The 12,931-nt window shown below is 58.3% G+C and overlaps 1 protein-coding gene across 9 annotated transcripts in view; it reads right to left on the minus strand.

The window, feature by feature from the left end:
• The window catches only part of ATP9B (ATPase phospholipid transporting 9B (putative)), a 223,685-nt gene that overhangs the window by 18,364 nt on the left and 192,390 nt on the right, over window positions 1–12,931 (minus strand). For all 9 annotated transcript variants that reach the window (XM_044242779.1, XM_044242783.1, XM_044242781.1 and 6 more), the window contains 6 exons: window positions 10,688–10,849; window positions 9,975–10,067; window positions 6,188–6,271; window positions 5,871–6,041; window positions 3,572–3,670; window positions 1,831–1,920 (listed from right to left, as the gene is read on the minus strand). In XM_044242779.1, coding sequence (XP_044098714.1) covers window positions 1,831–1,920; window positions 3,572–3,670; window positions 5,871–6,041; window positions 6,188–6,271; window positions 9,975–10,067; window positions 10,688–10,849 — 699 coding nt within the window. The remainder of the gene's footprint in view (window positions 1–1,830; window positions 1,921–3,571; window positions 3,671–5,870; window positions 6,042–6,187; window positions 6,272–9,974; window positions 10,068–10,687; window positions 10,850–12,931) is intronic.

The raw sequence follows: 12,931 nt of genomic DNA on the forward strand, positions 1-12,931 counted from the left end.
GGTTAGGAGGGAGGAGAGAACAGTGTGGAGCCCCGTGGAGGGAGCGGGACACCTGCAGAGACAGCAGGCAGCGTGTGGGGGTCGGGGTGCGGGCGGGGACCCCGCGTCTCACCCGGAGCGCCACCACGGACTGTCTCTTTCTGGGTGGTCTCGGCCCCACCTCGGCTAACGGAGATCTTTTTCTCATCTTTAATACAAACTACTCTGTTTCCATCCTGAATCTTCAACTTTGTCAGCAAAATAAAAGCCCCCAAAGCTGCCTTAGACCGTGGGGCCCCCCACTGTGCGGGACGTCCTGTCAGAGATCTGGGCCGAGACCCCCCAGCACCAGCCCGCACTGACCGTCGGTGCACCTGCAGGGGACGGGGGCTGCGCGTCCTAGGACGGCTGGTGCGCCCGTGCCTGGTCTGGACGGATGCTCCCCCGGACCTCACAGGGCCCCTCAGGGGCTGTGGACACTCCTCCCTGGGACCAAGACCAGGACAGCGAAGGGCCGCGTGCCCGGGCACCGGCAGCCACCTCCATCTTCTCTTTTCTTGCTCTGTGGTGGCCAACAAGCTGTGGCCCCCTATCCAAGCCCCGGGACCTCACAGCCCCATCCCTGCAGGACGTGCGCACACCGGCTGGATCTCCCTCACTATGCCACGTTCCCTTTGCTCCGGCTTTCCTGCTCACGTTGTGTTACCCCAAGGGTCTGCACGCACATCCCACTCGCCACCTGCGCCGTCTGACGCAGGGCACGGCAGACTAGGGAACAAAGCGAGTGCCGGGTCGTCTTCAAGACACAAAGCCACTGCTCCCAGCCCACAGCTTTGCCCTCATTTAAATTCAAGTCAATTCAGAAACTTCGTTCATGAGACAGGATAAACAGCCACAAGGTCAGGTTTAGAGCCACATCCTCGGATCGACTACGAACATCTCCTTCGACGGGCAGGCCTGTGCACACCAGCGTGTGTCTTGGTCTCCCACCCTGCCAAGAACCCGGGTCGCCCGCAGCAGCCCGTGAAAGACACACGTGCGTGTGTGCAACGGACGGAGGCCCATGCATCCCTGCCGACCTCCAGAGGGAGCCGAGCGCCCGGGAGCCGCAGCCAGACGCCCCGCGCCAAGGGCAGAGGAGAGGCCTCGTGCACGTGCTCCCCGAAACCGGGATGGCTCCGCCCCGACGGCAGGTGCTCGGCAGATGAAGCAGCGGGCACAGAGCGTACTACTGAGGTGATGGACAGAGGCATCGAAGACCCAGACCCAGAAAGAGAAGACCATGCCTTCGGGAACAGGCGCCGGGAGTGAGGGGCAGGAGAGAGGGGCAGGCGGGAGGGCCCTCGGCCTTCAGGCTGCCTGTGCTGACCGACTGATGGGGACCACAGCACCAAGAAGGTTTAGTTAGAAACACACACTCATGAAAGACAGTGGGCAGAACTCAAGTAGCGACTTCTGCGCCTTCACAAATCACACTACAACAGCTGTGAAGAGGGATTTTGTAACAAGGCACGAGGTCTAAGGGGGCCCGAGGGGAGGATGGAGGAGCACACGTCTGGGCACTGGAAAGCCGAGGGACACGTGGTGAACGACTCCACAGCCGGGAAAGCCTCTGAAGCCGACAGCGGGAAAGCCGGGCTCGCGGTGAGGGCGAGCAGCCCCAGCACCGACGCCCCGGGCAGAGGGTCCAGGAAGTGTCCGCCCACGGCCAGGCCCACAGAGCCACCCCCAGTGAGGCTGCGGGTTGCTCCAGCTTCTGCCCCGGCAGAGACAGGCTCCGCGGAGACCAGCCTCGCCTCCAGGGACACAGATGGACGGACAGACAGGTGCTTGGTCCGAGACCAGCCTCACCTCAAGGGAGTCCCCAGATATGACCAGCGCACAGTCATGCTTCCGTCGAAAGGCATTAAGCTCCAAGTGGGCCTCTCCCCGATTGGTTACCTCCACAAAAAGAAGAAAAGCGCCCAAATTACAGTGTGATCTAAATCAGAGGCACAAACAGCCCCTCTTTGTGAATCGGTGAAATCTTTAGACACATTTAAATCAAATGGTGCTTCACACGGGCGGTCCAGTCCTGTAACGAAAGGCTCTTCCGAATTTCTCCTACGGCACGGGGAGTAAATACCTGCTCACTTAACACCAACTGCTTTCCAATGTGTGACAGCTGCAGGCAGCACACTTACACTGCAAAGTGCCTAAAGCCCTACAGGTACAGGGACATAAAGGGAACAGAGGTGAGCCATCAGTAGACAGGGCACAGGGGACCCAGGGGCTATCAGCATGCCGTGAGGGAGACACCCAGCTGTCCACGGGGTATTCCCCAGAGACACGGTGATGCTCACTGGGGGGGAGTGTCTGGCACTTTCACGGGGGCCCGTGTGCTGGGAGGGGTGACCATCAGCACAGGGACACAGTTTGTCAGACCCTTCCGAGCACCCACCGCTGAGCCCAGGCCAGCCACGCAGCGGCACTGAGCTCAGGCCCTGGCTTTGTGTGAACTGCCCCTTCTGTCCCCACTGCGTGACACACAATGTTCTTCTGAAATGCTTCTGTCGTCTCTGCCACGGGTTTCCACTTTCTCTGTCAGTTTAAGCAAACAAAGCATTCGAAGGATTAAAAAATCTAAAAGTAAAATCAAGTCCTAATTTTGAAATAGTGTTGGAATGAAAGCATTTCAGAAAGCGCCATACTGGTTTCCGACTCTTTCTGCGGAGATTTTTACGGGGCGCAAAAGAAATGCTGCATTGCAGGCCAGCGGCGCGAGCTTCACGTGGCCCGCGTGGTCCGAGTTAATCTCAGACGCCTCTTGAGGTAGGCAGGCTCTACTGTGGAAATTTCAGTTTGTGCAGCTGTAACACTGAAACGTCGACAAACATTGATCTAAAGTCTTATCCGAGTCATTAATAATTTAATTGCGAAGAGTCGTCTGCAGGGCCTAATCTGCCATTCTGATGCTTTGAAATAAATGACATTTACATGTAAATTATATTGAAATCAGTTTCTGTAGGTGCGAGGGCTTCACTCAGAGCAGAGGGAGACGGACCGTGTCTGCTCAGCACCGTCAATCAAGACCCGGGACACGGCAGCTCTGTCTGAATTACAAACGTTAGTCGTAACTAATACAGTAAAAACAGAAACTTCAGACCATTTTTATTAATTTTCTTTGAGCTCATGAAACAACATTTTCATTTGAAAACACATTCCTACTAATGGGTGTAACTCATACAAAATGTAATTTTTTATCAACACACACTTTGTAAATGGAGCAGAAAGTGACGGCAGAACGTCTATTCTAAAATAGGCACTTGGTTAATAAATAAATCCAATAATACGACAGAAGAACACTCCGAATTTAGACCTTGTTTCACGCCTTCAAAATGCAGCTTTTTCATCCCAGGCAACGTGGGCAGCTAAAAGAAACCTATTTGCAACGTTTTTATAAAATCAGTAAGAGAATTACAATGTTACAATATTTCTCTTCTTTAGTAATAATCCGCACTCGATGCTTACAAGCAGCCTCTCACCGAACCAACTTGTTTTGACTGCGAGATCAAACAGTTAGAATTCCAAGCGCTTTTAGACATATACTCACTGGTCTGAAAATGTGAATGTCTTGTGTTCTAGACACCAAGTGTGAGCTTTTGGCGATGCATGTTGCGGTCTCGAGTTTATCGCCCGTTAGCATCCAGATCTGGAAGGCAAGTGAAGACGGAGAACTCTTAGAAGAGTCCGCTCTCGAACACACTGCACACCCACGTTCGCAGCTCTACTGTTCACACCTGCCAAACCACAGAAGCCACCCAGCGTCCACGCACGGATGGACAGGACGTGGCATGCGCGCTGTGGAACCGTGCCCAGCCTTGAGAAGGGGAACATCCTGGCACCCGCTAAGACATGGGCGGGCCTGGAGGATGCTGAGCTCAGTGAAGGGCATCAGCCCCACCCGGGCAAAGGCTGTGGGGCCACAGCGGGCGAAGGGCCATCGGGGAGTCGCACCACAGAGACAGAAGCCAGATGGTGGGCGCCAGGGCCAGAGGAGCGCAGGGGAGCGCAGGGGAGCGCAGGGGAGCTTGTGTTTTCATGGGGACCGAGGTTTGGAGCTACATGTTCTGGAGAAAGGCAGTAGGGACGGCGGCACGGTGGTGGGAATTACTTTGTGACGATGAGCTGTGCACTTAAAGATGCTTCCGATGATAAACGCTACGTTATGTACGTTTTACCACAAGTCGGACCTAAGTGACGTCAGACGGAGCAGCTGAGACATGGAGCCGCACGAACGACGGGGGTTTAGGAACCTCCGCCTGAGGCTACCGAGACGCCGGTATACACCCAAGGGCAAGGCTCCCAGAGCCCCGAGCACAGCACCGGCAGGCCCAGAAGACACCACGTGGTCACAGGCTTACAGAGCGAGGGGCGCCCCAGAGAGCCTTATTCCAACCTGCTAACTTTTCAGCTGGAAACTAAGGTTCAAAAAGGGGAAACAGTTAAGCCAAAAACTGTCTTTATGAAATACAACATGGGAAACACCACTATTTTTACTTTTAGAAAATGACATAGGCACGTATTACGTATATAAGCCAATCCCTGGACCACAAAGAGAACAAAACCAGACATTTAAGGTGTGACAGGATGGGTCACACAAATATTTCGTGTAACAGCAAAGCCTTACAGTGACCTCTCATTGACGCCTGACTTGCTCAGACGTTAAGTGTGTCACATACACACGTGCCGTTCCGCACACAGGAAACCTCAGGGTGTACCGCTTTCCTGCTGAGCTATCACCTGCTTGTGGCTCTTCTCAGCGCTGGGAGACTTGTGCTTTCCCTCGGTTTCATACATCTATGTTCACCTTATAGAGCCTGGATCTAAGGTTAGGACACGATATTCAGACAAAGTTGGGAGGGGCGCCTGGGTGGCTCAGTGGGTTAAGCCTCTGCCTTCAGCTCAGGTCATGATCTCAGGGCCCTGGGATCGAGCCCCGCATCGGGCTCTCTGCTCAGCGGGGAGCCTGCTTCCCCCACCCCCCGCCTGCCTCTGCCTACCTGTGATTTCTGTCAAATAAATAGATAAAATCTTAAAAAAAAAAAAAAAAAGAACCACAAGGTTGAGAACAATTCCCACGAGACAGTAAGAGCTGCCGCCCCTGGTGAAGCTGTGTGTGGCTCAGGCGTGGTCACCTACGGACCTGCCGCCTGGAATCACAAGCTCACCCTCTATGAAGGGACGCGAGGGGCCTTTCCTCAGACGGGAGACGCAAGGAAGAAGGGCAGCCCCCACACACTCGTGCAGGTTAGCAAAGAGCCAACAGAAACACCCAGACCGTACACAGCAGCGTGCTGGTTGCTCAAGCACACGGGGATGGGGGGGCACAGGGACGCAGGGCGCATGAAGCGTTGCCACGATGGAGCGGTGGCCCCGGGCACGGCAGCGGGCACGGCCTCCTCACCCAGATGCCGGCTGCGCAGCACAGTCCAGGGACAGTGTCTCAAAGCCCAGGTGTGAATGGCTCTCTGGGGATTCCGAAGCCTGACTGGCCGCTGTCCTGCACGGACGGGGCCCCCTCTCCCCGCCAGGCCCCCACAGGGTGCGCTCGCTGCGTGGGTTCTGGCTGCAAGCCGCGGGCAGCTCCCCCTCCAACGCCGTCCTTCCCTCCTATCTCACTAGTCTAGCCATTCGCTATTTCTTCCTCTCGAGAAAACTCAAGCCGTGTTGTTCCCCTTCTCCAACCCGAGGCCCCAGTCCTCAGGGAAACCAGGGAATACATTTTCTCTCCCGTTCTGTAAGTGAACCCTGGGCTCCGCTGGCACTGAGGTCAGAAAGCAGTTTCCTGAAAGCGAAAACTTACACCACCACGCGCCCGGGGAGGGGGTGCTGGCCGGTGCGCACGGTACCTTGATGCCCGCGTTGCGCAGCATCTCCAGGGTGGGCCGCACGTCTGCCTGCAGCTGGTCCTCCACGCCCGTGAGGCACAGCAGCTCCATCTCCCGCTCCAGGCTCTCCACCACCGCCGCCACCTTCAGAGCCCGGTCGTGGATGCTCAGCTTGGCCTGGCTGTAGCGGCTCTGCAGAGAGGGCGCGCGGGTCACACCGCGGACACGCCCACGGGAGCCTGGCTGTGCGGGGGACACACCCTTCCCCGGCACCCGGGGCAGCAGGCTTTCCACCGGGGCAGATGCCCGAGGGCAGAGGGGCTGCGAGACTGACTCACCTCGAAGTCCTGGTACTGCTCCTCCGTCAGCGCCCGCTTGGCAACCACAAGGGTGCGAAGACCTTCCCGGGCCATGTTCCCACACTGGAAAAGGAGAAGCAGGTCACACGCAGACCCCAGCTGCTGGCCGCGATGCGGACAGGCACTTAGGCCTCCACCAAATCTGCCCTGTGGTCAGGGCCGCTCCCCTGCTTGGGAACCCGGCCCGTCCCGTGTCCGTCAGTGAGCCTGCGCACCTAGACCCCCTGGCCTCTCGGTGGCCTCCGCCCGCCGACCCCTGGCGGGGCTCACCTCGCAGGTGTGTCCTATGAGCCCAGCCGCGCTGCAAGGACAGCTCTGTGACCCTCATCTCCGCGGGCAGGCTGCGGTCACCGGGCAGCTCGCAGACAAGCACACTTCTTTCCCACACTAGACCAGACTGTTCCGAAATGGCATCACGAGCAAGGTCTACACCAGGCTGCCACCGCGGCACGGGAAGTGGGAAAGCTCGGTGCCAGGGTGTGAGAAACAAGGTCTGGAAGTGGGAGAGCTTCGTGTGGCAGTGCTGTGGGGGGAGCGGGAGGGAGAGGAGTGGGCTCCCATGGGGGTACAGCTGGGGAGGAGGGGGAAGAGTGGTCTTGTGTGGCAGCGCAGTGCGGGGAGGGGAGGACCCCAAGAGTCCCGGGGCTTCGCGCTGCGGTCTGGATCTTCTGCAGGGAGGAGGGCCCAGAGTGAGGCCACAGACCCAGGCTCGAGTTCTTGAACACAAGACAGAAACGCACTCACAGGTGCGCGGAAAGGTATCCGCTCCAGGCACAGAGAATGCACCAAAGTAACACTGTTTTCCATCCGTTAGAGGAAACACTGGGCAGTTTAAAGTGATGATGGGGGGAGAACAGGCTGATTCTGGGCCTCTGACGGGACTGGTACCCAGCCGTCAGCAGAGAAGAGGCTGGTGCCCCGCCCTGCCCTCACAGAGGCTCGCCGGTGCCCCCCACGTGGGACGGGGCCCAGAGATGCCGACACCGCCTGCACGCATGCGGATGGGCACCGAAGAGCGACACCCGAGGCTGTGCACGCAGCGGCCCGCGCAGCCGGCAGAGACCGAGGCGGCGGGTGCAGCCGGAGCAGACGCTGCCTCTTGGGAGCTGTGTGTCCCCCGCCTTCAGGGACTGTGCCGTCTCCCTTGGGCTGCACGGATGGGACGCTGCCCCGGGGCACGAGGCCTGCCGAGGCCCTCAAAACGTGTGGCTTAGAAAGGTGTGAGCACCGCCCTGCGGGGCCGGCGGCCGTCTCACCCCGAGTACGAGCCCTGTCCTGGACCGGCGGGCAGAGGCCAGGGTCCCGGGCTGGTCACCGGCCTCGACCCCGAGGTGAGCGAACAAGGCAGCGTCCCTGGCGCCACGCCCCAGAGGCCCCGCGGGAAGAGCAGGGGAAATGGAGAGAAAGTGTCCCAGGGAGAAGAGGCTGACCACGGCCGGTGGGGACGGATGCATGGACAGGAAGTCCGATGACCAGGTGCCGCCCGAGCCGCGCCCAAGCTGCAGACGTCAACAGCAGTGTTTCAGAACAGGGTTTCCGTGAAAAACAAAGTCTAAAAAACAATGTGAGCGCTGAGCTATACCATTCCCCGAAACACTACCACCAACCAGCCACGGCTCGCCCAGGCCACTGCGGCTCCTCAGATCCCTTCCTCTCTTCCTGGTTGACTCTTAAGTTTCAAACTCCGAGGAACAAGTTTAAATGGTTCAAAGCATGGGAGCCTGCACAGGTGCGGGATGGAGAACGCCACAGCGGTCAGCTCTGGGCGTGGGGGGCTCTCAGGGCCACAGTGGAGGCTCCAGCCTGGCCCACAGCCCTGGGGCGCAGGCGTCCGGAGCACTTTGAGCCAACAGCAAGGGGCTACGACCACAGCCAGGGCCGCAGTCCCCCGCGGGCACCCGAAGATACACGCGTGACCCTGGCGTCAGGCACACCGTCTGGCGCCAGCGGCCGCTCTCCGTTAGTGGCAGGGACAGGGCTACCAGGAGGCTCGCACACGGTGCGGCCCCGCCGCGATGCCGGGCGCTGCTGCCAAGCCACAGGCAGAGTCGCGGCCACGAGGGAGCCTCATATTTGCCGGAGGCCCGCTCCTCCCACGCACTGACAACGAGGCGGGACTGGGAACCCCACGTCGCCAGGGACGAGCACACACCCGCGGCCAACGGTCCAGACGCGACTTCGCACACGCGCTCGTGCCCCGACGCCCTCCCGCACCGTCCCCGGGGCGAGGCTGGCGGTCCCACACGGCCGTGCTCCCGGGGGGCGCTCGGGTCTGACCGAGGCCGCCACTGCAGCCGCCCGCAGGACTTCAAATCGGCGAAGAGAGGACGAGCGACGGCAGCTCTCCGAGGGCCTCTCTGACCCACCTGGCTGCGAGGTCTGAAGCGCGCAGAACGCCGCGGCGCGCGCCTCCCAGCAGAGCGCTGGTCCTGCGCCCCCACACCTCCCCCGATCCCCAGTTCTGCCCCGCGTTACACACCGGCACGTGGAGGAAGCAGGCCACGTACCCGACACTTCCCGCGGCCGGGACCTGGCCACGCCACGTCTGTGCACGTTGAGGGTTTCTACACAACCGGCCCTCGCTGGGCGGGGCTGAGGAAGTGTTGGTGGCACGCGTCCGACGCGCTCAGGACGTGGAGAACAGAAGCTCACGGCCAAGAGCCCAGCGTGCAAGCCTCCCTGAGACAGAGGCGCTCCGGGCACGCTCAGGCTCCCAAAACACGCCGCTGCGTTTGTGTTTGTGTTTGTTTTAAACAAGGTACAGGTTTTCAGAAGATAACGGTTAATACAACAAGGACGTGGGTAGGGGATCGGAGATTTATGTAAGGGAAGGAAATGTAACCTTGGGAGAATGCACGCACAAAGGACTTTTCATAAAGCTATCTTTGTGTAAAACAACCTGACATTATCTGTCTGTTGCAAGACACTTATTGACGTGACCTCATAAAGCTAAATAAATTAAACAAGTATTTTATAATTAATTGTACATCATTATGACCGAAAGTAATTTTTATGGCATTTTACTAGGTCTTCAGGGAATTTAATTTATTCATGTGCCTGATTAAATCCAAGTGCCTGAAGGAGCTATTGATTTGTATCGCCAATACGGCCGTGGACGCGGGGGTGCGGCTGCCGTACTGACCGACCACACCGGGCCACGGCGGGTTGACCCGTGGACACCGACGCTGACACACACCCACATCAGTCTCCTTCTGAACTCAAGCTTTTCTGCTCACACAGAAACGTGGACAACAACATAATCTCACGAGGCTGCACATGAACTCTCTCTTGAGAGAGAATCTGATGAAACATAGGACTGATCACGTACGTTTTAGCTTCTTTTCTTTTTTTAAAGTGAATTCTACATAAAAATCAGAATGATATTAAAATCCTTATCAAAATATTGCCAATAACATAGATTACAAAATAAATACATTAAAATGTAACTTTGGCTGTATATGCAGCATCACCTCAGCATTTTTAGTGATGCCTGTCACGCTAGGTTTTCACCAATACCGACAAGACACTACCCATCGGGGCACTGGCACGCCCGCACGCGGTCCCACACCACCGGCTGCGGTGGCTGTTATACGGGGAGCTGTTCGCGGCTCCGCAGGCCTCCCGTCTTTCTGCTTTATGCAACGGCGCCGAACCGGACCACGCAACACCGCGGAAAGCGGTACCGTCTGTGGTTTGAGAGGCGGAGTCCGGATTTCTGCCGGTTAGGGCAGTACCCGCGCGTGCTGCGGGGCGGGGCGCGGCTTACCTCCTCCTCCAGCCAGTCGTTGTACTGCACGATGGGGGACATGGCCACGTCGGCCCCCTTCATGTAGAAGGTGATCTCCGCCGTGGACTCATCCTGGGACAGAAGGAAACAGGCAGCTTTAGGCCAGGCTGCTCCCGGGCAGGAGCGGCCGCGCACAGGAGCGCACTAGGGAAAGCGGGGCTCCCTGAACCTATGCTATGCAGGGCGCCGCGGCCCCGAGACGCGCGGGCAACCGAGACCGAGACCATAAGCGGGATCTCGAGGTCCTGAGCCGCGGCTGCGGCAACAGCCTGTCCGCGGAGGTGACGCCTCAGGCCGCGAGAGGAAGGTTAATTCTCTCGAATTTTCACAGCTGACTGAACGTGCCCTCCGTGGTTCGCCACTTCTGAGATAGGTTTGGTGTCTGCTCAAAATATTCAAGAAATGCATGTCAGCCACTTTCTGGTCCTAAATCCTCCTCCTCAAAGCTCCCCGCACGCCGCTGCTGTCGGAAGCGCTGCTGTCCCGGAATGAGTCGCGAGCGCCGCTCCCCTGCTCTGCCCTCGTCGTCTCCGGAGGGTCACCTGAACTCGCTCCCACCAGAGCCTCACTAGCTTCCCAGCACCCATTCCTAGATTTTGTATCAAAACCCAGCAAGCAGCACAGGCGGTCTGACAGAGCAGGGACGAGCCCCGAGCCGCGCCGGCCCGCGGGAGCACGAGCGACCAGGCTACCCGCACGATGATTCCCATGCGCTTGCTCTCCGAGGTGAACGGGAACGTCTGCAGGACGCTGAAGGTCAGGAGCTGGCCGCTGGGGCTCCGCAGCTGCATGGAGGCCAGGTCTCTGCTGACCAGGGTGAGGCCGACGCTCTCCGTCCACTGCACCAGGGCCACCTGCGGGAGACCGGGGACTCGTGAGGCCACGTGAGCAGAAGGCAGTACTCCCCGCCACCAGGCCCCCCGCCCCCGCCCAGCTCCTCCCAGGGCCCCGTGTGGGGCTTCCTGTGACACCAGGGTCTCTCCCCGGCCGAGCGCCGCACCCTTGCTGGAGATCTGTCCTCGCCTGCGTGTCCAGCAGGTCCCCTAGGACTGGAGAAAGCAAACGCTTCGGGAGCATAGTGGGTTCTGTCTGGGGAGCAGAATGTCACTGCTGAGCCCTAGCGTCCACTGTCGAGTCACGTGAGGACAGGCCACGAGGAGGCTCTGCTCTCTGGCTTCGGGGCGGGATCGCCCAGGTCAACTCCACCCCAGCTCCTCATCTGTAGGGCAGTGGCAGCCAGGCCACCTCTCAGGCCACCAGGACACTCCGTACATCTGGGTCGAGGTTTGGGTTCTACCCTTCCTTTCCACAGATGCCACCTGAGACGTCCCTTGGGCAGACCAGGGATCACTTTTAAAGTGGGGCTTTCTAGGTAGTTCCCGTGGCTGGAACTACTGGAAGGTTCTAGCACAACAGTTAAACTAGGGTGAGGAGATGCTTGCTGTTTTTATGCTTCCAACTTGACCAGGGCCCTGCTGTGGAGGCTGGGGCGTCTGAAGATAATAAGGCGGGAAAAACGGGCACGAAACACTTCCAGGTTTGGGGACTGCAGGCGCTCTGGAACACAGCCGAGGGCCTTACTCTGCCCCATTCTGGGCCCTGCCAGCAAGAACGACTTCGGGACGGCGGAAACGGCCATGCTACATGGGGCTGGCTAGGAAGGGATTTCCAACAGACGACATGGGCTCCTTTACTGGGATGCCTTTATTTCCCGTCGTGAATATCTTGTAAAGGTACCGAACAGACACGCACGACTGTGGGTCTAGGATCGTAAAGGCCTATTTATACAGCTTACAATTTCACTTTATTTTATAAATAAATAACTCAACGCATCCATCAGAATTCACCTGGCAGAAACTTCTCACCTAAAAAGTTTGCGTAGGGAGTTAGCCCACAGTGAGGGCAACAGGGTAATTCCAGAAAAGCAGAACTGAGTAACTATGCTGGATTTTTGGTTACTTCAGAGCCAGAGTCAGAAATGCAGTCCTATATAAAAGCATAAAGGGTTCAAAGCCCCTTTCTCCTGCTGGCTCCTCCCCTCAAGGCCAGTCCCGTCCCCGGGGAGCAGACTGACGGTGGCCCGTCGTGGACGAGCTGCCCGATGGTGCCACAGTCCTTCAGAGCCGGCTGCCTAAGGGGAGGCCTCCTAGCCCACTTGTCCAGCCCCGCGGCCCACGCCTGGCCCCCCGCCCGTCGCTGGGCACAAGTCTGCTTGCCGAGGCAGGAACAGCTATGTGCCGTGTGCAAATATTCCCTTTGTAGATGTTTCTTTTAAATTAGTCAAATCACACTGTCAGCTGACTTACAGATTTACGACAGCAAGTGTCACGTCACAACCAGCTCGAGCGGCGTGGAGCGCTCGTCCTGCCGGCACATCTCGGAGAGCGCCATCCGGACACCCTGGGCGAGCCCCGCCCACGAGGGCATCTGCACAGACAGCCCGGGTCAGGGTCACCTCCGCATCCTGGTGGCCTGGACACCACCAGGTGTCCTGATGTAGGAGGTACCTGCTGGGTACCCAAAAGCACTGACCAGATTTGACAATGTGCTCAGCAGGCTGGGGACGCAGTTTAAAGAGCTGAAGCAAAACTCGGAACAAAAGTAGGCCCGAACCCCCGAATCGGTACAGGGTCTGGGCGGGTCAGACCATGTCAGACGTGCCAGATTTCCTCTGTTGCACCTCAGGAGCCCGCTGTCCTAGAGCCCAGGAGCCTAGCTGCCCTTTTTGTGGGAAATATAAGAAATGGGCCAATTTCCACTTTTGTCTATTAGTTCTTTCAGTACAACGCCCCTCCCTTCCCGAAGATCAATTGCACACACGGCAACAACGTGTACGCTTCCATCAAGTACCGTGCAGACTGCCGTCTAGAAATGACTTGCCGGCAGTTTTCACGTTCTGCCGGAACGCAGTGAGGGACCGAAGCCACCGCAGAGAG

The sequence above is a fragment of the Neovison vison genome, chromosome 3, assembly GCF_020171115.1.
Source record: "Neovison vison isolate M4711 chromosome 3, ASM_NN_V1, whole genome shotgun sequence".
In the NCBI taxonomy this organism is placed as follows: domain Eukaryota; kingdom Metazoa; phylum Chordata; class Mammalia; order Carnivora; family Mustelidae; genus Neogale; species Neogale vison.